The sequence below is a fragment of the Trichosurus vulpecula genome, chromosome 3 (assembly GCF_011100635.1).
Source record: "Trichosurus vulpecula isolate mTriVul1 chromosome 3, mTriVul1.pri, whole genome shotgun sequence".
Taxonomy (NCBI): Eukaryota; Metazoa; Chordata; class Mammalia; order Diprotodontia; family Phalangeridae; genus Trichosurus; species Trichosurus vulpecula.
Genome location: NC_050575.1, coordinates 56,329,976 through 56,353,131, shown reverse-complemented (window position 1 = coordinate 56,353,131; position 23,156 = coordinate 56,329,976). Strand labels below are relative to the sequence as shown.

Below are 23,156 nucleotides of genomic sequence, written 5' to 3'. Positions count from 1 at the left end.
GGAGTTGACAATGCAGTTGGAGTGTAACGCAGAGAAATGAACACATTTTGTAGTGCTGCACTTAAACACCAAGGGCAAGACTTACATAAGTCTTGTTTTGTTTACCTTTGAGATATCTTCATAGGGGAACTTCCCTCCGCCTCCTCTTCTCTTTCTTTTGAGTTCCGTGTAGATTTTACTTTTAAAGTTGTAGAACAAATGTTGTGGCTCTTAGTACAGCACAGTAAGCTCTTAGGACCTGGTGGTGATTATGAAATAAACACTACTAAGTATACCCTTCACTTTTCTACTATAACTTAGTTTATTGAAAGCTAAAGTTTTGCATCCTGAGCAGAGCCCCTTGGGTGTGAGAGCCATTCTGTCCATCTGCCTTGCCACTCTCCTCTCCACACTGCTCTGCTCTCCTCAGTATCGCTGCTCAAATGGAAGACTCAATGGAAATGGCCCCCTCTAGCCCCAGAATTTCCTCTCCGGTTGTGAACTAAAGGCTGACAAAGATTATCATTTTAAGGTAGATAATGATAAAAATGAGGACTGAGTTTAGGGGCTGGTGCAAAGGACGAATAGTATATTGTTGAAGCAGAGGCTCTGAACTATGAAGGCAATCCGATTAAAGTAACACTGGCATCTTTGAAAATGTCTGTGCAGCCTGCAGTTTCTCTAGGTGGCTTTGAGATTACACTACCAGTAGTTTTGTGGAAAACTATAGTTTTTTTGAGTTTTATATCCAACTATGACTTAATAAAAACTTGACTTGTACTGTGTGAAAAATTGGTTCTTAGAGAAAAAATGAAGACAGGAACTTAGGATACAAGACAGGAAGAAATTTAGGGCTCCAAATTTCAAAGTGTCTACCATGGACTGAAAAGGACAACTGATGTTGATTGGTACTAGCCACGTTGACTTAAGACTGAGATTTGATGCTAAAATGATACTTTCTTATACTGTAAGAATATATAATATATGCATTATATATATACACACACATTTATAATAGATTAATCTCCATGTTCATAGTGGAATCGTCCCTGTTCTTTAAAGAAATAAGATTTGTTGGCTCTACCATTATGACCTCATTTTCCAGAATATTGAGATGACATTCTTAAGAAGAAAAGTTAACTTTGGATCAGTTTGAGGTTTAGAATTATCTAGTTTACTATCAAAGGCCTAACTGAACTCTTTCTTCCCCATTCCTCCCACCTTCCTTTATAAATTGATTTGGAAGTTTTATTTCTCTAACAGTACTATAGACGTTTCTTTAACTGCTGTTCTGACACCACTGATGCTTTCACTCATGAGATCAGAATATGAGAGTCTTTGTATTTCTGACCCAAGGCAAGGAGTAGGGTGAGTTGGCTTTTATCAACCTTTGCTCTCCATTTGTAATAACAAATCAATCACTTCTTATAAGGGTCTAGAGAAAAGAGATGGATTTCAGTGTATTACATGAAAGGCCCAGGCTTTGAATGAAATTGCTTGCTAACCTTTCTTAAGTGTCCTTGAAGCCAGAACAGCTGATTGGTCCCTTTAGGCCTGTCTAGTGAAAAGGGATGATTGGATCTGAGTGGAAGGAGACAGGTATCTCTTCCATCCAAACTTTGAATTCTGAATCTTACCCAGCTGTTTCTTGGCTCATGGTAGAATGTCCTCCCTTTTGAAATAATTTAAATGTTCTAGCTTCAGCTAAAGTATCTAAAATAATGAGGTGTGAGCTGAAGCTAGGAGTTTTTAGCAAAGCAAGTTGTGATTAGATATCCAAGGCATTGGTATGTGTGTTGCATCCTAATCCCAGGCACTCACTTTTAGGGAGTGTTAAGCTGGTGTAGAATAAGAAACAGGAGGGGTGGAGCACACATATGCTAGACTAGGCAAAAGTATCCTGAGCACCTCTCAACACCTTTACTGACCATGAACATCAGATCTAGATTACAGGTACCTGGTGTGAAAGCCTTGTCCCTCCTCTGAAAATCCTACTGAAAAACAAGTACTAAGATACTGAGGTGACATCTGTTCCAGTTGAAAAAATGACTAAATATTGATCTTCCCCCCACCCTTTTCTTTCAGAAGAATACACTTATCAGATTTGTGTAGGATTGCCACATGTATCTCTAATTTCCTTGAGCAGTGAGCCATTTAAGTGAAAAATTTGCTGTGGTTGAATGAGAAGAGGATAGCTACCATAATTTAGAAGGTTCTATGGCCTTTCCTACTGCAGCTAAACTTGTTCCTGCCCTGCAGTACTAGGTGATTTTCACTGAGGTAATTTACTGGCTCAAAAGCTGCATTAGAAGCTATAGCTAAGCACCAGCTCTGAGTAGCAGCAGCTACTCTACCTTTCTGTCTCTTAAGAAATGATTTTACATTTCACTTTCAAGACAGGTCAAAATGATAGTTTAGGACTAAAATATAGCCAAAGCATGTGAATAACAACTAACTTAAAAATCAGTGAAGCCCCAGCAAATAAATTCAGTGAGAAGAATCCTCCTAGATTTAGGAATTAGGCACAATTACCTAGTATTTTTCTCCAGAAGTAGCTCCCTACTTAGACTTTTGACTTGATATAGAATGAGGTCAAGCTTGCTAGCAGGAATAACATGTATTATTCACATAATGCTGAAAAAGAAGAAAAAAGTTATTTCATGACTGCAAACAGCAAGTTGTTCCTCTCAGGGAAAAAAAATCAATCCAGTGGCTCAGCCCTCAAAAAACTCCTTCAGTAAAATAAGAAGTAATTGGAAGCCCTTAAATGAAGTAAAATTGTAGCATTCCAATTTAGGAGGCAAATAGCTTGGGCTTGCACAGGGAGATGCATTGGATACCACATCTCCTTCATCATTTAGCACCTGAAAATCTGACTTTAATGATTAGAGAATGAGGGACCTTAGTGTTAGATGCCTTCTAACTACAGGCAGGAGAGACTTGGAAATAGGAGTAGAATGAAAAAAGAAGCTCAACAATTGATTGAAATACAGTTATATTTGCCACTGTGTCCTTCTCCTCTAGCAATACTCAGTTCAGTGACATTTCCTAGAATACAACCATTCTGCTTTAGGAAATAGTGTTGTGTTTTGGAAGGAGCATTGGTCTTGTAGACCTAGGTTAAAATATTGGCTTCCAGACTTACTACTGAGGTGACCATGGGTAAGCCACTTAACCCCATAAGCCTCAGATTCTTCATCTGTAAAATAGGGATAAAAATGCTTGCATTATGCCTCATAAACTTGTTGTGAGAGAAGCAGTTTGGAAACCTTCTGGGGCTGTAGAAACATGGGATATTATTATTATTATTATTATTATTGTTTAATCACCACCTTTGACTTTACAGGAGCCATATATCAGCACAACCTGTGATGACTCAGCCTGGCTGGGGAGTCTATGACAGGACCACCATCACAACTACTGCACAGATATCAGGGGACTGGAGCACTAGCCTCTTCAATGTTTGCAGTGACAAAAAAATTTGTATGTTTCTTCCTTACTTTTAAAATATTCTAAGTTGCTTTTAGTTTTCTCTCACAAAACAGCAGAGTACAGAGCAGGGGTGGGGAACCTCTGGCCTCAAGGCCACAAGTTGGCCCTCTAGGTCCTCAAGTGCTGCCCTTTGACTGAATCCAAAATTCACAGAACAAATCCCCTTAATAAAGGTTTTGTTTTGTAAAACTTGGACTCAGTCAAAAGGCCACACTGAAGGATCACATGTGGCCTCGATGCCACAGGTTCCCCACCCTTGGTTCAGAGGAACAAAGACTGGAATTAAGTGAGATGAGGATAACTGACCTAATTTGTTACTTCTGCCATATTTTCCTCCATTCTAGTATTTCTATAGGCCAAATCTGTTCATCTCTCCTTTGCCTTTTTTACAAAAACTGTCCATTATGGATTCAATTTTTTCTTTTTTTTAATCGATTTTTTCTTATCTGCTAGTTGAGTTTTTCATTTCTATAGGGAGAGCTCTAAATTCTGACTTATATTTATTTGTAACTTCTTAACAATTTCATTTCTCTTTTGAACCATTCTTGAATTTCTTGTTGTTCCAGGTTGTCTTGAGAGTCCACAAGAGTCAGTATTTCATCATATGTTGGTTCACTTTCCTTTGTCTTGTAATATTTGTTAAGAGGATTGTAATCACTTTGATGGTTTAGTATTCATCATTCTTTCTAGTTTTAGGATCCTCTGTGTTGATATATCTGCTTGCGCTATGGGTTTTTAATCTTCAGATCTTTGATGCTTCAGCCTTTTTTCCCTCGTATTTCTTTGTCAGTCACTTTCTGACTCCTCTCTCTTTGCTGGTAGGTATACTTCCAGACTAGACTGAAAGACTGTCTGGGGACTTAAGATTCACCAGCCTCAGTCTCTCTCCTGAGTAGACTCTGGGGCAATAGGACTGACCCCCAGCTCGGTTTCAGTCTCCTTTCTTTCAGACTCAGTACAACCACACAATCTTGGTCCCTTGCCCCAGTTTCTCATCTCTCCTTTCTTTGGCTGCACCAATTTCAGTACCTTCTGCTTTTTTGCAGGATGGGGAGGGTGTTTTGGGAAGATTCTCTGAAGCTTTGTGAATCCTTAACCTAGGGCTGGTCCCAGGTAGAAACCAACCTGCTTTCAGCTCCCTTGCCCTTCTTCTTTATGTGGCTGGGCAGAATTGATGGTGTTGTGGAATGAGATGATTGGGAATGGGGTATGCTGGTCAAAACTCTGAATTAGAGGATCTCAAAATAGGTCCTACACACATGTGCATGCTTACTGGGAACATGAAAGCTGACGGGGAGAAAGATTTAGTGTTGCTGAATTACTGTTTTAGAGCATAGTGTTCTATGGTGTTAATGCATAAGGATTTTACTTTGTTAGAACTCTCTTTTTTTGTCCTGTCTTTGCTCTATACCTGGTGCATAATTCCTCTTTTTAGAAGTTTTAGGAGTTAGTGGGGGTCTAAAGAAAATGTCTAAGCCACCATCCTGTTGGTCTAATGAACTTGAAGTTGTTCCAAATTGCTGCTGGATCAAAATGAGTCACTTGATCCCTGGCAGGAAGCTTTTTAGTTTTCAGATCATCAAAAGACCTCACTGTACTCGGGATGACATTCAGGTAGCAAGTGTACCACCTGACTTTAGAATGCCTTGCTATTCCTAGGTTTGGTATAGTTGTTTGGGGGATTAATCAGTTACGTAACTTGGCTTGAGCCCCTACACAGTCCGATCTGTACTGCTAGATCACAAAAGAGACTCATAAATCCATAGCAAAAATATTTAATTAAGATATGAAACAATTTAAATAACAAGGAACAGCCTCAAATAACGAAAAAAAAAAAGTTCACCATTTCCACATTTCACAAGTGGAAGCTGACTCCTCTTCCTCCAGGGGAGTTCTCTAATTCTCCAGCAGCGCAGGCAGATACAGTCCCTTCAGAACTCACACCGCAGTGACAACCACTTAGCACGTGGTTTTGTTTGCCTCCTAGCAAGCTTTGCAGCAGGCTTTCTCTTGGAGCAGGCTGGTGAATGCCTAGAACTTTTCATCTGTCCTCTGGGGTCATCAGGGTCCATTCATAGCTCCTAGGTTTGGGGGTACTATGGCCATGTGAAACCATTTTCCTCTCTACTTATAGCTGCAGCTGACTTCTATGTCTGCAGTTATCACTGCCTACTCCACTTGTCTTCTCTTTCTCTCCCCAATTTGTGTTGCCTGCTTTTTAAACCCTCTGCCTCAGAGCAGTGCTCCACACCAACCAAAGTCTGCCTTGTGATGTTGCTACATTCTCCAGCTAGACTTACAGTCTTCTGAGAAATCTATTTTAGAGAATAAATCCCAATGAGTGGGATTTCCACCCCAGGCATTGTGGGCAGTGGGGCCCTAGGGATATGACCACTGTACCCTGCTCCTCGGGTCCCCACCCTGGGGGGTTTTGATTGTACTGAGGCTGTCCAAGGGGATTCTTCTCTGCCCTTGCTGCCTCTGGACATTTAGCCTTCTAGGCTCCGTGTACCTCTGGTCATATTGGGAGGCTACCCTGTACTTGACCTGACTTTGCTCCTTTCCTTTTTCTATAAGCTGACTTTTTGTGCAGTTTTGTGGTAGGAGTCTCCTCTTACTGGATTTCTTCATCATTATTTGGTCTGGTAGACCTTCAGGGTATTGGTGGAGTAGATGGGTATATAAGAGCTCAGTGGTCTTCCTCCCATTCAGATAGCCATCTTATCAGGAAGTCATGACACTGCCTCTTCATCAGTCCAGAGGAGCCAATAGGTCAATAGCAAGACTGAAATATGAACAACTATCCCTTCCAGTGCTTAAGGTAGGAACAAATAAAGAAAATCCCAGCCTTAATCACACCTGCGCTACTTTTCTAGTGCTTTGGGAGAAAGGGGAAGATGAGCGGACAGGAGGTTCCTACACAAACTACATAGTAGTTTGTATTGCCGGTGGGGCTGACTTAAGGCCGTCAAAAGAACCAGTCCACTGCTCTCTCTCTCTCTCTCTATCCCTGCTGCCTCTGACGTTGTTTTGACATCTGTGAGTGGAGTAACATTTCCTAGGGCCTAGCCATACAGGCCTTTAGCTTTTCCTGAGGCCTTACTCCCATTCAAGTTAGACAAGTTCTTTTTCTTAAGAGGCATTAAAACTGTCATTGTGAAACTTGATTGGCTTCAAGGACTAATTCAGGTTGTTGACACGACTCCCTGGAGCCTTAAGTACAAAATTCTAGGGGAGTGACAACTCCCTTTCTAAAGCTTCTGACCAAGGATAGACAATATAAGCAATGCTGAGAAGTTGCGTTCAGCTAAATCAATGTGGGGACCTCACTGAATATCCTTGTTGAAGATTCTTCCCCTGCCACGGCTAAGAATACCTTCTACGAACTGTTTAATGACCTATGAGTGTCTCATTTTGTTCCATATGAGATCCTTGACTAGTACTCAGGGAAAGGAAGAGGGAATACATATTATAATACGTTATATATCATGGAATGCCCATTTTGTATAAGGCACCGTTCTGAGTGCTTCACAATGATTATTTCTTTGATCAGGGTACTAGACGTACCTTTCTCATTCACTGGAAAATTCTAGATTGGCTAAGAGAATGACAATTTGATTGGATGAAGAGGAGATTTTAAGAAATACATTCCTCTTAAAACTTGGGTGGCTTGAATGATGGGAAAAAGGCAATCCTAGCATCAAGCCAGTTTCTAATATATTAAGTCCTTGGTGTTAGCTACCAGAAAACTCTCATTGCGCTAATTGACTATAATGTCACTTCTAGCAATCTTGTAGGAAAAAAATGACAGGGTCACTTGCTCAGTCATCTTCTGTATTGTGTAGGATTTAAATAATTCAGTGGAATTAGGTTAAAAACAAACATGGTTTTTCTTTTATTTCTATCCATTCTGTTTAATAGAGACATTCTGTCTATTTTCAAGTACATTATCTGGCACATAAAGAATATGTGTAGAGACAGAGAGGAAGAAAGAAAGGGAGAGCACTATTTCTGCAATTTTGTTGCATGTCAGACTTCTATCATTGGGCAGTTTTCCATAAGATGCCGAGAATTAGTTGCAATTGACCATCTATTAAATAGAGGCTACATTGTGAGTAGAAATGGTTTCTTTTTCTCTTTGACATTTTGCTGCCTTTGTTTTATAATTGTGCTTTTTTAAATGGTATTATCCTCCTTTTTTGGCTTTTATCTGAATTCATAATACACTGAGATTGGCAAATTAGGAGCAACCTTATCCTTTGAAGATATAGTTGTTGCAAGCTCTATCTCAAAGAGACAAGCAGCGTGATTTCTAGCTATAAAATGGCACAATGGATTTGAAGAATTTGGAAATGTATTGGTACCTGAATAGCAAAAGCCCCAAGTATTTGAGTGTCCCCTAGGACTACGTTACATAAGTCTCCCTATCTTTGGGCCATAAACACAGTGGCCACAATGTATATGTAGGCATCAGTGTCTGGTGCATCAAATACAAGTAATGGTCCTAATAACAGTTACTCTCATTCCCATAGCTCTTTAAGGATTACAGACTCTTTTCTCACAACCCTATGAGGTAAGTATGATTGCCTGGAGGGGGGGCATTACTAACTCTATTTTCCAGATGAGGTTTCAGATGAATTAGTAACTTGCCCAGGGTCACATAATTGGTAAGTGTCCACACTGTGACTAGACTGGAGGTCTCCTGACTCCAGGTTCCAGCTTTTCTCACTGTATTTGCAATGATTCTTTATGCTAATTAACTAGGTTTGTTGCTATGTATAAAACCAATTTGTTGATATAGCATGAAACAAAAGCTCTGAAGCAAAAACTGGTCTGTTCAGTACCCCTAGCTCTAAGTTCAGGGAACCAAGTTCCAAATAGCTTCCAAATTTAATTGGATAGATGGCAAGTCTTTTCAGGCACTGGTTAAAATCAGAGCAACTTTTTGAGAGGAGAACTAGAACAAGGTCAGCTTTAGGATTAGCACTGGGAGTTTGTATCAATATGACAAAAAGACTTCTGTTAACTTCACAGAAAATGATGGCTTAATGAACCACGTATACAGTATATATTTTTAAAACATTTTATATATTAACATGTATTAGAAATACTTAAATGAAAATTTAAATACTTCTTGATATGTTTTGTTTTATAGAAGATTAAAATAATAATAATAATAATAATACATTTAATTTGGTGCTTTACATGTATCATTTCAGTTGATCCCCACAAAAGCCACTGTGAGGTAAGCATTGGAAATAGTGTTATCTCCCTAAGGCTCTGGGGCATTAAATGACTAACTTCGGCTTAATGATAGTGAGTGATAATGCTAGGCTTGAACCCAGGTCTTTTGACACCAAAACCAGTGCTCCTTCCACTATAACCACATTGCTTTGAGTTAACCTTTGTCAGTAGTTAACCAAAGAATTTGAATAGGGATTCTGTTATAGCTGGAAAGGCATTTTAAAAAGTATAACTGAGAGTTGAACAGAAAATGTGCCAAGCTACCCTTCCTGATTCTGTCTGACCATGTGCTAGCTCAGCATTTAGGTCCTCTGTGCATTATGAGACCCTGGTTACTTCTTCAAGGAACCCCCTTAATGGCCACTGAGCAAGCAGGAAGAGCCAATGACTAAGTGGTGATCAAACATCCTTCTTGAGATGGTCCTGTCCAGGCTTAGAGGTAACCTTGTGAGTGAGAGAGGTCTGAAGGCCCTGGGTCCATCAAGCATCACTGACTGGTAGCAGAGAACATTTCTGCAACAGAAAAAATTGACCAAAGACTTGTGATGGAGAAGAGGCTGAATCCAGATTGAAACATACTATTTTCACTGTTTTTGGTTTTTTCTTTCTCATGGTTTTTCCTTTTTGTTCAGATTCTTCTTTCACAACATGACTAATGTGGAAATATATTCAACATGATTGTACATATACTTGGGGAGAGGGGAGCGAAGGGAAGAAGTGAGAAAAATTTGGAACTCAAAATCTTATAAAAATGAATGCTGAAAACTATCTTTACATGTAATTGGGAAAAATATTATCAAGTGCAAAAGAAAAAGAAAAGATTGTCCACTTGGAAGAGAGAGTTAGGGACAGACTCATTCCCTTTCTAGAGGCACACTGAGTCATCAGCTCTTCTTGATTGGTATCCAATAATGGGGTTGTTTCATCATCACTAAATGCAAGTTCTCCAGCCCTGAATCACACTCGGTGGGAAGCATCCAAAAGCATGTCATCCCCAAAGGCTCAGTTGCAGAGGGAGCTAGCATACACAATCAGGTGAAATCAAGAAGGGTAGCTTTGCATGTGCCCTGTTCAACCCATCATAGCAGTGTGCATTGTATTTGTCACTTGGTTTTCAGTTCTTGTTCTGAGGATAAGAGTAGAGCTCGTGTGTCATTAGGCTCACGTTTAGGGCTGGGGATATTTTTTTTGTGAAGTTTCTGTGTAAATTTAGCATTAATTAGTTTTTCTCATTGTGGTTATTATTGGCAGGTTTCTGTGGTGTCTTTTGTACCATGTGTCTTGAGTGTAACATTGCAAGGCATTATGGGGAATGTTTATGTTGGCCATTATTACCCAACTCTACCCTTGCATTAAGAGTAGGCACCAGAGAGAGACATAAAATACGGGTAAGTATGTATGAAATGGTCTGTGCTTGGACGTTGGGTCTTAAGCATTATTTCTGGAAGAATGGCTATGACTACAAAAACAGGCAACTTGAATTCATGAAAATTAAAAAGGCTAATTTGCAACACTCCTATATTGTTAATTAAGCTTCTGTCTATCTTGGGTTTTGCTAGTAGCTCTATAACTGTTTTTCTCTGAGATTAGGAAGTCAGTTCACAAGTTTTGGGTGGTGGTGGTGGTGGTCATGAATAATTGTCTGAGTCAGACATTTCCTCTTGCCCTGGTAATTCAGTCATCAATTTAAAATAAGAAATAGATGTCAGTAAGCATCTTTTTCACAGTGAAGTGGAATTCAGAAAAGGAAATCAAAGGTGCTTTTTGAAAATTCCCTCCATTATAGGAGACTAATTCTCTGAAATGGAAATTCAGATCATAGATTTAGAACCACAAGGGACCTAAGTAAGTGGTTATCTGTCTGGTCCAACTTATTTTACAGGGGACAATCTCCAGTGCTCCTGATCTATATCTGGCCACTGGACTCAGATGGCTCCAGAGGAGAAAATGAGGCTGGTGACCTTATACAGCCCTCCCTCACTTAAATCCAATTCACTTGTAGGTCATGACATCGCCTTCCTGATGTCATGGTCCTCTTTGAGAACAAAGGACAAACAACAAACAACGAGTGCATGAACAAATGTATTTTACAGTTCAGGAAGCTGAGGCTCAGAGTAAGAGTCTGCATTTGAACACAAGTCCTTTGGTTCCACATCTAGCCCTTTCACCACTGTATCATACCTAATCCCAAGAAGGCAGTATGACACAGTGAATAAAGAGCTAGCCTTAGAACTAGCAGGACTTGGATTTAATTCTCACCCCTGATACTGGCTGCATGACCTTAGTCAAGTCACTTAACCTCTGAGTCCTCCGGAAATTCTTTAAAACTTTGAATTACGGAGAAGGTTCAGACCTGAACTGGTGGAGGAAGTTTGCTCACCTAGGCATTTTCCATACCTTGAAATCACAGGTTCAGGCTCCATTCTAATCCTTACCTTGACAAGATAGACATAGAATCCTGCTACTTACTACTGGTGTGACCTTGGGCAAATCGTTTAACATCTCAGCTTCAGTGTTTGCTCATCTGTTAAATGAGAGGATTAGACTAGACTGGCTCCAAGGTTCCTTCTGTCTCTAAACCTATGACCCTATGTCTTCTAAAAAAAAAACAACCCAGTTCCATACATTAAAGGCCCAATACAGTACAGTTGCCTGATTAGAGGCGTGTTAGTTCTTCTCTCTTTCTCCCCCACCTCTACCCTTGTTATAATGGAATCCCATTGTCTTAGAAGTGAGTATATGTGAATGCATGTCCTGAGTGTCCTGAGTTCTGCCCTAGGGCACTCTCTGTGAAGACTGGTTGGTTGTGCACTGCTGCTGGCCCTTTTCTGTCTGCCAAATGGCTCGGGAACTTAAGATGAAGACAACCCAAATGGATGAAGTCTGTACAGCTCCTTCAACTCAAATTTTTGGGGCCCCTGGAACTAAAGAGTTAACTGTTTGAAAGAAATGTTTTTCTTTCTCCCCCAAAAGCAGCAAACAACTTAGTATACAGAAAAAATGACCCCACTTTCTTCATAATTATTATACAATGATATAGTATTAAAAATAAAATATTTTTCACATTGTGTTCTGCCCTCTTTCACTGAATTTGTCAATCCAAGCAGCCTTAGGAGACCACTGTTACTTTTACTCCTCTTCTTGTAGCCCCCTCCCCTCTTTATGTGTTGTTTTCTGTCATTAGAATATAAACTCCTTGAGGGCAGGGGCTGTTTTGTTGCTTGTATTTAGTTGTCCCTTAGCATAAGGTATATAAAAGTGTTTCTCTAGCATCTCTCTCTCTCTCTCTCTCTCTCTCTCTCTCTCTCTTTCTCTCTCTCTCTCTTTCATTTATCTATCTTTCCATCTTCCCCAGCATCCCTATCATTCTTTTTTCTCAAGGATATCTGCAAGGCCAAGACTGAGAACCTAAACTTTACCATGTGACATTCTTCCAGAAAGCCAGGGAAAAAAGTTTTTGGTCAAAGGACTTTGAGGAAGTCCAGGCAAATCTAATGGACTAGTATTATTTGTCCCTGCTCCTGTTGTCCTGAGGTGAAGCTAGCATCGCCAAGGCTGAGACAAAGACTGTCCTAACTCTTCTGTCCTTCTGCAGAGTAGATGTCTTGTTCAGCAATCCTTGATTCTCTGGGACCTTTTACATGTTTCTGGCAGCACCTTTGGGTAGATAAAGTCATTGGGAAAAATCAAGCTCTACAGGGGCTCATGTGCATGGAATAGTCATCTTATTTTAGCTAGCTCCTGGAATAGCCAGGCATGTGGTCTAGGGGGACATGTTTCATCATGGTATGGAGATAATTCTCAGTTCCTGAAGGCTGTCTGGAGCAAAAGATCCAGTAGGTTGTACCAAGGTAGAAAGACATTAAATATGGTCCCAGTGTCTTTTACTTAGTGACCCATCTAGCTGTATTCAGAGAGATTTTTCACCAGGAAGTTGACCACCAGGTGGTGATGCAGGGTTTTTTGTTTGTTTTCACAAGCACAATACATAATTGCTTCTGACCTTCATGGTTGAAGGGAGTGCCCATACTGATGAAATCATTGAACCTTTAAGTCAATTAGTGGTACAGTCAGATTAAATGAAAATAAACCTTGTTTTATTATTTCATGCTAAAACACATCTCACAGCACAAGATTACAATTTGGAATAACATGCATTTTTTTATTTTGGCACAGGAAATTCTAGGTATTTTTCCTCTTTAAGACTATCAAACCTACTACGTAAGAAGAAGAATTTCCCCCCAATGCACTGTTTTTAGATACAGTTCTCTATCTTCTTAGTATATTGAGGTGAAAATGTATCCTGTAGTACAGTTAGGAGAAGCTTCTTTCTTAATTTTCTCACTGTGCAACAGAATGAGCAAAAAACCCCTGCCATTTTGTTGGTAACACAAGCCTAAGTCATAAAACCCTGGGCTTTAAAAATACTCCAGTTGCCGTGAAACTATAAAGTAGACAATGGAACATATATATACACGTATAGATGATATATATGTATATACATATAACTATATATGTATATACATACAGAGGGAGAGTGATTCTGAAGGGAAGTAAGAAGGGTGTGGTACCTTTTGTTTTCCATTCAAAAAGACAGCAGTGATAGGGTGGGAAGGAAGAACCAGTTGACAAAAAATGATGCCTCCTCCACGAGAAAAAAAAAGATAGTTCAAGTCAAAATGTACATTAGACAAAGGACAAATAATAACCCTGGTGTTAAACACAAAATTTCCTCAATTACTAGAGAAAGTCAATAGGAATATTTTGAAGGAGTGACCCATCATTAAAGCCCCTACATTGTAGTTCTTTGCCATTAGATCTTCTTGGTTTCCAGGGTGTCAAATGTAAAACTGGGTCCACAATGTCTCCAATGTGTTACCTTACAGACTTACAAAGTGGTCAGTGATTCTACTCTCTGGTTTTGGGTGCCAGCGTCAGGAATGGCTGGTATGTGATGCTTGTTCCAAAGAGAAGGGTGGCAGTACCAAAGACTGAATTCAATAAAGACACCAGCCCCGCCCCACCCCCAATCCTAGATACTGTCCCTTTGAGACGCCTAGAACGTTTCTTTTTGTAAAGCTCTAAAAGAGAAGGTTTAGGAGGTTTGGAATTCATTGTGTGTCTTCCTCCTCTCCCCACTCCCCAACAGTAACAGTTCTTATTTCTATATTCTACAATGTTTAAGTATTTATTTACAAAGCTGTCCACAATGATGACCAGAGGATGCTGCTGATACAACAAAAGTGATTCACATATGTGTCTGGTCTCTTAGGTAATACTGTGTCTGAAAAAGAACAGAGGTGTTCTAGCTCCCAGTGGCTACTCTGCTCCCATGCCAAGCAGCTTACTCTTGGGGCAGAAAGTTCCCTTTCCCTTTTCTTTCTTCATCTACTCCCTTCTCTCTCCTCTACTTCCTTAGTCCATAATAACAATGATAACAACTAATAATACTTATAATGATAATAATGAGCAACAGACCAGAAGAAATGAAACCACCAAACTCCATGATAAACAAACTACTTAAGGCTGAGAGCCTGAGCTGACCTCATTTTAAACTCACGTCCTTGATCCCTTCTCCTTCTTTCCTTGGCCTTATGGATTCTGTACTGTGGGGTTGTCAGGAAGAACTGTATCCCTCAGGGGATGGCAAGTATTCACAAGTTTTCTGGCTCCTCTGGGAAAAGATCAGATTCTTTTGTGCCTTTGAAAACATTTGGTTCGTTAGCTAACCAGTTTTGTGAGAGAACCGAAAATCCACGAATCCTCCATTTGAAAGTCATGGGGGAGATGTGGAATGCTAAAATATTGTGTATAGGACAGTTATGAAGAGTAATTTCTTGGTGATCTAACAATGAAACAATGCTAGTGCACAAAGGTGGAGACATTCCTCACCTGTAATATGAGAACAATGACAGATCCTACCTCACAAGTTTGTTGCGAAAATAAAATGAGATTTTGTATCTATGCATATATACATATATTTGTCCACATGTATATGCATATATGCTACACATATATAGTACTATGTAAACCCTGAAGCACTATTTAAATGTTAGTTATCACTGTCATCACCATTATGATAATGAGGGGAGAATAAGGAACTATGAAATATACTATATTGCCTAGTGGTTTCAGGACCCTTAAAATTAAGGTGCCTAGAAGTTAGGTTGTTTCCCTTAGCTTTTCCAACTTAACCTCTTAGTCCTTGTAGTCAAGCCTTGCCATTTATCTAGCAGGTGGCTTACCAGAATCACTGTGATTGGTAAAATATTCTCAGTGTTTTAGATGAGGTTACAGTTGGGGCAGGTAGGGTTTGCTAAAAAAAGTTACTATTTGCATGGCACCCTATACCACTTCTGAGGCAGGAAGAGACTTCAATCTCATTTCATCATCACAAAGGAAGGCGATGGGGCCAACTCTTACTTATTCAGGGGCTGGTTATATAGCTGGTCCTTTTAGTGACAGTCTTTCACACAGCAGTCACTGTCAGCAATGTCCCCTTGCTTTTCCACTCACCCCTGGCCAATATTGTTAGCAATAGAGATTCTTGCTGCTTGCTGCCATCTTCATGTGACATTAGCCAAGGAAACAGAGAGATTGCAAGACCCAATACTCCATAGGTTCATGATTCTCATTGGTTTAAAGTTGATAGAAGGATTGACCCTACAATGGCTGGCTAAAATATAGATGAAAACTCTGTGGCAGGATCACAAACTTCAGTCCTTCTCAAGCTTGACTGTGTTACTGATGGCTTGCCCCCGGTTACAAGTGGGAAGGGATAAAATAATGTAGATAGTTCAATGCAAATCCATCATCACTACTAGAAAAAAAAGTAGTCAATATATTCTACTGACGGTGAATTGTAAGGTTACGTTTGCATATGTAAGATAGAGTGTGCTTTTTAAAAAGCTCTTGTAAAAGTTTCAAAGTAATGGAGAGGTTAAAAGCTTAGGCTAAAAATGTTTCTGGATTCTTTGGAAATTTAATTTACCCATGCTATACTGCCTGCCCCCTCTTCCCAGCTGGTATAGATAATTGAAATTTTGTATTATAAACTCACTTGCTTCATCTTTAGGAACTTTTTTTGCACGTCTTTCTGGTGACTTATTTTGGAATAAAAGGAAATAGGTGGCTGTGTACCATAGTGGATAGGGCACTAGACTTCGAGTTAGAAAAATCTGGTTCCAAATCCTCTCAGACGCTTGCTTAGCTTCTAAGATGCCTCAATTTCATCATCTGTAAAATAAGGGTGTTGGACTTGATGGCTTCTAAGGTCCCTTCTCAGTATAAATAAGGGATCCCATGAACCTATGACTTATTCCTGAATAAGAGGAGATGGGAGGCAGAATGGAAACAAAGACCTGAGTTTTTTCTAGTTTTGCCTCTGACATATGCTGGCTGTATGACAACCTAGAGCAAGTCAGTCAACTTCTTATACCTCAGGCAACTCTTTAAGACTTTCAGTTATGGGTGAGTTCATGACTTGGGCTTGGTGGGAGAATTTCCACACCAGGAGTTCCTGGTGAAATTAAAGGTCTGGACCAAAGAGGAGATGTCCCATTGCAACTGCTTTTCATCTTCCACTTAATTTAAATATTGACCATAGCAACTAGTCATGTCCTTCTCATTACCTGATCATGTTTTGTTTATTATCCAAGATTATCCATCACCATTGCCCTCATTTCTTTGATCAATGCACTCCAACTATAGAGAGTCCCTTGCTCAGAAGGCATCCAGATAGAAAGAGCAGTTTTGGAACCACTGGAAAGTAGAATGGAAGAGAATAAGGCTTCAGAGTCAGGGCCTAAGGTTGCTGAATGTGGAATCAAGGGAAGAGGAGGGGGGTTAGGGACATTGTGAAGAAGTGCTGGCTCTTAGAAGGAAAACATGTTCTCATGTTCCTCTCCTTCACACTCTCTGTTACAGAGAAACTGGACAACTTTGACCCATTAACAATACTGTATTCTCACCCCTTTGTGCCTTTACTGAGATTGTTAAGCCCTATGCCTGGAATATATTCCCTTCCCTTCTTCTTCTGGTGTTGAACCTCTACCTCTTCAGGAAGTCTTCCTTGATTTTCCCAGTTAGCAAACACTGACTGCCCTCAGACTCCATCACACAGCGTTTTGTTTTGTAACTTGAATATGCTCATGGGATATTGTATAGTAGAAAACTTGAAGAGACTGGAGGTAGGGGGTCAACCAGGTTACCTACGAAAGGCGGGCTGGGTTTAAGATTCAGTGATGAAGGGGAACAGCCCCACCCACCAATTCCTTTGGCTCCATGAGCAGAGCATTAGGACAACCTCTGCTTAATTCTAAATTGTAACAGTAAAGACAGGACAGAGAGCTGGTAGTCATCTCATGTCTACACAGCCCTTTCATTTGCCATTCAAATGCCAAGATTAGTGAAATAAAAAAAGATGTCCAGGTTCACACTGAAAAGAGACATGAATGAATGGAGTACTGGGGCTTTCATGCCCCTGAAGGGAAGCCAAAGATGTGTAACCTGTGCCAGTACATGAATCTCAGATTTCACATGCTGGCTCATTGCCTATTAATACTGTAGATGACTAGAGATTGTTTTTCAGTTCTACTGCTTCTCACATTAGGCCAGTCCGGTGATATACCTGTAGCATCCCTGATGTTAAAATAATTTCACACCAATTGAAGATTTTTCTATCGAATATTCTTCAGACAAACAAAGATACTCAACTTCAGCATCCAACTCCTTGCTTAATTTATCCCAGGAAGAATAAAGTAGCAGGACCTGTGGAGGTTAAAAACAAAATAAAACAACTTTTAGACTCTAGGGTACATTTAACGTTTTTCTGCAACGTTAAGTTTTCAAATCAATTAAACCCAAAGAAATTTTTTTCTGGCCTGGAGAATTTGTGTTGGTTACAGCACTTTCAAGTCTGCACATTTACCAATATTCTCTTTCCAAATACCCCTGCTTCTTTATCTCCTTCCTCTGTCACTCCACAAAGAGAACCTAAGAATCTGACTTTAGCTAACCCTAGGAGAGAGCAAATAATGCAACCATTGGGGAATAAGAAGAGATGAATTCCACTCTGTTTGAACTTTATTCTTGACCTTCAAGTGAAGTTGAGATTTACTGACTGAGGTGGATTGAGAACTTTTTACCCAACAGTACAGCAGTTTGGAAATTTACTTGGCTTATAAAAGTCCCAAACTCAGAGTTTTCTCACAAACACTCTCATGAAAACCCAGAAAAATGGTAACAAGCAAAGAGAGGGAGATGAATCATCCTTTGTCAATTTCCTTTAGGCCTTCTGACTGATTTCATACACATGTATCCTGATTTCCTTCATGCCCCAGGACATGAGCTAATTTAATGTTCTTGCTTTCTCTTTGTCTCACTGCTTGAATAAGTAGGAAGTCAACAACTAAAATCCTATTGGTAAGATGAAGGACTTCTAGGCCTTACCATCTCCCCTGCCACTGCATCCTTACAGGATTCTCAAGACTTTGCCATTTACCCTGCTACACCTTACATACCTCCTGGTACCTCCACCTGATCTTTTCACACACCCTTAGGCCTTCCCCTTGCCATCTGCCCTGCAACTGAACTTTTTTATGTGTATACTCTCCCCTCAATCAGAGTGTGAACTCCTTGAGAGCAGGAACTGCCTTTCTATGCGTAAAATGCTCAGCATAGTGCCTGGTACATATTAAGTGTTTAATAAATTCTTATTCATTCATTCCTCATTTCATTTCATTCCTTTGGGAAAACTCTGATAACAACCACCACTGGCTCTTTCAATTGAAGCTTGGTTGGGAGTTCTCCGAAAACTTAATTATGATTCATTGTTCAGGTGGCTAGATTATTGAAGACATTCCAGCTTTCAAGGAGACAATCACATTTGTGCTTAGAAACAAGTTTTTCTTCCCAGGGTTCTGGCAATTCAACAACTGTGAAATGAGGGCCTTCTTGGCACAGTGCAGGCATCCCATCTAGCAACGCGAGAGATGCTTACTAACCAAACCTCCCCAGTTAGGTACATGCGTATATTTGTTTCCTTAGCTCCTTTCCTGGCTTTAGGAAAACAAGACTCAGTAATAACAGTCAGAGACACCACGTGGTCATCTCAATACTTTAATTCCATCTGAGAAGTTTGGGAGCAAAATCTTTTCACCTAAACCCTCTACCTTCTGACTTCAATGTTTTTGTCAACAGTCCCAGCAGTGCCTAGTTTCCCATGTTTACAACCTTGGGTTATCTTTGATTATTCCCTCTCTTTTATCTCTCACATCTAATCAGTTTTTAGGCTGTTGATTCCATCAATGAGAATTCCCTTACATTTATCCTTTCTTCGTTTTTATAATCTAATTCAAGTCATTACCACTCGCTTAGACTATCACAATAGTCTCATTATAGGTCTCTCCACTTTCACTATTCCCCCCCCCTCCCCCCACCACAGCAATTCATCCTATACATTGTTGTCAGAATCACTTAAAGAAATAAGTCACTCTTCTTCTTAAAAATCTTCAGTGACTCTTTATGGTCCTGTGGAATGACGTTCAAGATCATAGTGTCTCAGATTTAGAGCTGGAAGGTACCTCAGAGGCCATCTGAGTCTAATCCATTCACTTTACAGATGAAGAAACTAAATGACTGGCCCAAGATCACGTAGGAGGAAGGCGTTAAAGGTAGAATTTGAACTCAGGGCCTCTGACTCCAGAGCCAATGCTCTTTCCATTGCACTAAGTCCATTCTCCTTTGCTTGAAATTCAAGGCTCTCCACAAACTGACATGCTCCCCACCTTTCTAGCCTTGTCTCATGTTCCTCTCCTTCACACTCTCTGTTACAGAGAAACTGGACAACTTTGACCCATTAACAATACTGTATTCTCACCCCTTTGTGCCTTTACTGAGATTGTTAAGCCCTATGCCTGGAATATATTCCCTTCCCTTCTTCTTCTGGTGTTGAACCTCTACCTCTTCAGGAAGTCTTCCTTGATTTTCCCAGTTAGCAAACACTGACTGCCCTCAGACTCCATCACACAGCGTTTTGTTTTGTAACTTGAATATGCTCATGGGATATTGTATAGGTGTCATTTTTTCCCTCTTTTGGTCTAGATCTATGATTTCATTAATATAGTGAACTCCAGGTGAGGGAACTCCCTCTACCAGTGTAACTTACAGACTTACAGAGTTGCCTGTTGCATTGTTAGGTTAAGTAACTTATTCATGGTCACAGAGCCAGAATATATAAGACATAGGACTTGAGTACAGGTCTTCCTGACTATCTACTATACCATACTGCTTCTCATTGGTATCATATGCCCTACTAGGTTGTAAACTTTGCATCTCCCCAGCACCATCACAGTCTTCTGCACACGGTAATGATACTGATAACGGTAATTAGCATTTGTAGCACCTTAAGGTTTACAAAGTGCTGTACCTATGCTACCTCATCTGACCCTCACAACAGCTCTGTAGTGTAGGACAGGTTGCTACTATTATTCTTTTTTTAGATATGAGGACACTGAAGCAGATAGAAGTTAAGTAATTATCCCACACAGCCAATAAGTGTCTGAGGCAGGATTTGAACTCAGGTCTTCCAGAAACCAAGTTCAACACTCTATCCATTCTTCTACCTAGCTGCCTAGCATATATTTGATGATTGATAGATTAATAGGAAACACTCAAGTTGTCCCTGACATATTGTTGGTACTTAAAGCTTTTTTTTTTAAAGGAATTAAAATGTCATTAGAATATGTAATGATTGATGAATTATCCTATAGCCTAATGTTCTCATATTTTTTAAAATTATTTTTTCTGTTCATAGTTGATTTTCTTTCCCTCCCCTCTCAACACACATTGGAAAAGAAAAAAAAGAAAAACAAAATCTTGTATCAAATATGTATAATCAATCTCAACAAATTCTTATCTTGGCTATGTTCAAAAATGTGTGTCTTATTTTATACATTTAGTCCATCACCTCACTGTCAGAAGGCTGGTCACATCCTTCATCATCAGTCCTCTGGAACCATTGTGGTTCATTGTGTTTATCAGAGTTCTTAAATTACGGAGTGGTGGAACAAATTATTATACATGAATGAAATGGAATGAATACCATTGCGCCTTAATAAATTATTTGATTGTGTACAGTGGTTTTCTATGTTCTTTACATACTTATGTAATATCCTCTCAGATATAGATTTTAGGTATCACTTGTTACTACCCTGTAAGCTCTCTGAGGGTCCGTCAGGAACCGTGGCAGTCTTCTTCTGTCCCTCACACTGGTGCTAGACACACAGAAAGTGCTCACTAGGTATTTTTTGATAGATTAATATGCCTACAACATGCAGATGACCATTTGTATGTTCGCTGTGAGATCTGACACCCAATAACAAATTTTGGCTTCAGATCATTGTTTCAGCACGTAAGAGAACTGTTTTTCCAATTCTAGCAGGTCTTTTGAAGTTTCTCCATTTGGAAACAAGGAGGAAAAAATGAGATGATGTGGAATTTCTGAGAATAATCAAGGGAAAAAGAAGAAAGTATATCCAAGGAAGCATCCAGATTAAACTGTTCACTTTATAAAATTGAAGTGAAATTCCCAAGGGAATAGTCAGAAAATGAGGGTCTTCCCAAGGCTGACTGTGTAATGTTTGCTAACAGCTCCTCTTGTTTATTCTAAGTATTTTGCCTATTAAGTAGGGAATGTTGTTTATTTGGTTTTTCAGAACACAATACCAGAGGAAGCTGAAAATCCTGTTGTCTGCAGAACAGCTTTACGGTCATTTCTATGACATGGATACTTCCTTTGGACTACTCTAAGCCATAATCAGGATAGGATGGCCAGGGCTATGCTCCAGCGTGCCAAAATTTAGAGTCCACTGACAACACCTTTGCTCCTTCAGCAAGTAGAAACTGAATTTAGAACTTAGTTAACAAAAATAATTAAAACAGGAAGCTATTAGATGACATGCTTCCTTCTCCAACCTACAACCTGGCTGTACCAGAGGCAAGTTTCTTCCCTGTCCTGGCTCCATCATACTCTTCACCTTTGAGGCCTCCCCAGTGGCAGCCATGTTACCATGATATCAGTGGGTAGAAAGTTTCTACCCATAGGGATTTTTGTCCTGGGTTTCAATGTCTCTCCAGGACTTCTCTGAGTTGGTCTTAGAAAGTGGATTTGAGGGTGCCTTTTGTGTTGCTTGCCCCAGGTATGTTTCCTGGAATTTGTCCTGGCCATCAGAAATGTTCTCCTGGGAATTCCATGATCACCCTGATAAGCATGATGCTTTTTTGACTGCCATATAATTTTCATTTGACTTTTTTTACTTCTTACTTTCATTCCATTAAAACTCTAAGATTATTTTCATGCATGAACCTCTTTATAGTCACACCAACCTCATCTTTACTTATATTTTTATTGCTAGTGTAATATTTTACATTTATCTATTTTTTAAAGTTTAATTTAGTTTGGGAACTTCTCAGATCCTGACTTAGATCCAGTCTATTATATTCCTCCTAAATTTCTGACATTTATAAATTTGAAAAGCATGCCATTTACATCTTCAAATGAGTCATTGCTAAAAATGTTAAATAGCACAGGACCAAGTATGGGTCTGTAGGACACCCCACTAGAGATCTTCTGAGCTGACATGAACTAAAATTACTCTTTCAGTATAGCTGTTCCCTCAATTCTGAGTCTCCCTAACTATTATCTATTCTACATTTCTCCCAGAGCCTAGAACAGTGCTTATGCACACAGTAGGTGTTTAATCAATATTTGTTGAATGAATGAACCCTGTTGAACAAAGCTTGAAGTTGTCAAACACTCCTATGTCTCCTTTTGCCTCCTCCTCCAATGGCTAAAAAGGAATTCAAAACCAAAGCAAAAATAAGATTTTTTAAAAAGAAACCCTACTTATAAATAGATTTTGCTGAACTGAATATTTGGAAATTTAGTTTCTTAAGCTTAAAAATAACCTTCCCTTCAAAGTATCTCCCCATCTTGTTCTGACAGTTCTGTTTCTTCTGGAAGCTGTTGTTCCATCTCTTTCTATCTGTGACTGACATATTCTTTTCATATGGTTTATTTATCCTCTTTGCCATTAGCAACACAAAGCATCTACCCAGGGGTTCCTTAGGGGATCTGTGGTGCATTTATGCAGAAATATTTTATGTTTCAGCCAGGTTCCCTCATTAAGGCTGCCTTTCCCGGTTCAGGTTTGATTTCTGTTGATTTCATCATGAAAAGGCCCTGAATGGAAACAATTCTTACAGCTGTCAAGTTGGGTTAAAGAGTCCGGTTAATTTGTAGGGAAGAGATTTTAGGATAGTATTGATTGGCCCCTGGGCCTCATGTCCAGCATCAGCCCAATGCTTGGCACTTTAAAATGGCCCTAATCAAGTCAATCCCACTAGCAATTATTTCAGTAACACTAACGAGAACACACAAA

At 39.6% G+C, this 23,156-nt stretch overlaps 1 protein-coding gene across 1 annotated transcript; it reads left to right on the top strand.

Annotated features, from left to right (window-relative positions):
* Positions 1 to 1,282: 1,282 nt before the first annotated feature.
* Positions 1,283 to 11,659, top strand: PLAC8L1 (PLAC8 like 1). The gene is made up of 4 exons (XM_036748534.1): positions 1,283 to 1,347; positions 3,326 to 3,462; positions 9,967 to 10,103; positions 11,495 to 11,659. The coding sequence occupies exons 1-4, from the start codon at positions 1,283 to 1,285 to the stop codon at positions 11,657 to 11,659; spliced, it is 504 nt and encodes a 167-aa protein (XP_036604429.1).
* Positions 11,660 to 23,156: the final 11,497 nt, after the last annotated feature.

Bases quoted from the DNA above. Each gene is read 5' to 3' on its own strand.
- PLAC8L1 (XM_036748534.1), top strand. From the start codon at position 1,283: ATGCTTTCACTCATGAGATCAGAATATGAGAGTCTTTGTATTTCTGAC. The intron at 3,463-9,966 runs GTATGTTTCTTC...TATTATTGGCAG, and splicing joins TTGCAGTGACAAAAAAATTT to GTTTCTGTGGTGTCTTTTGT. The intron at 10,104-11,494 runs GTAAGTATGTAT...GTTCTGCCCTAG, and splicing joins GAGAGAGACATAAAATACGG to GGCACTCTCTGTGAAGACTG.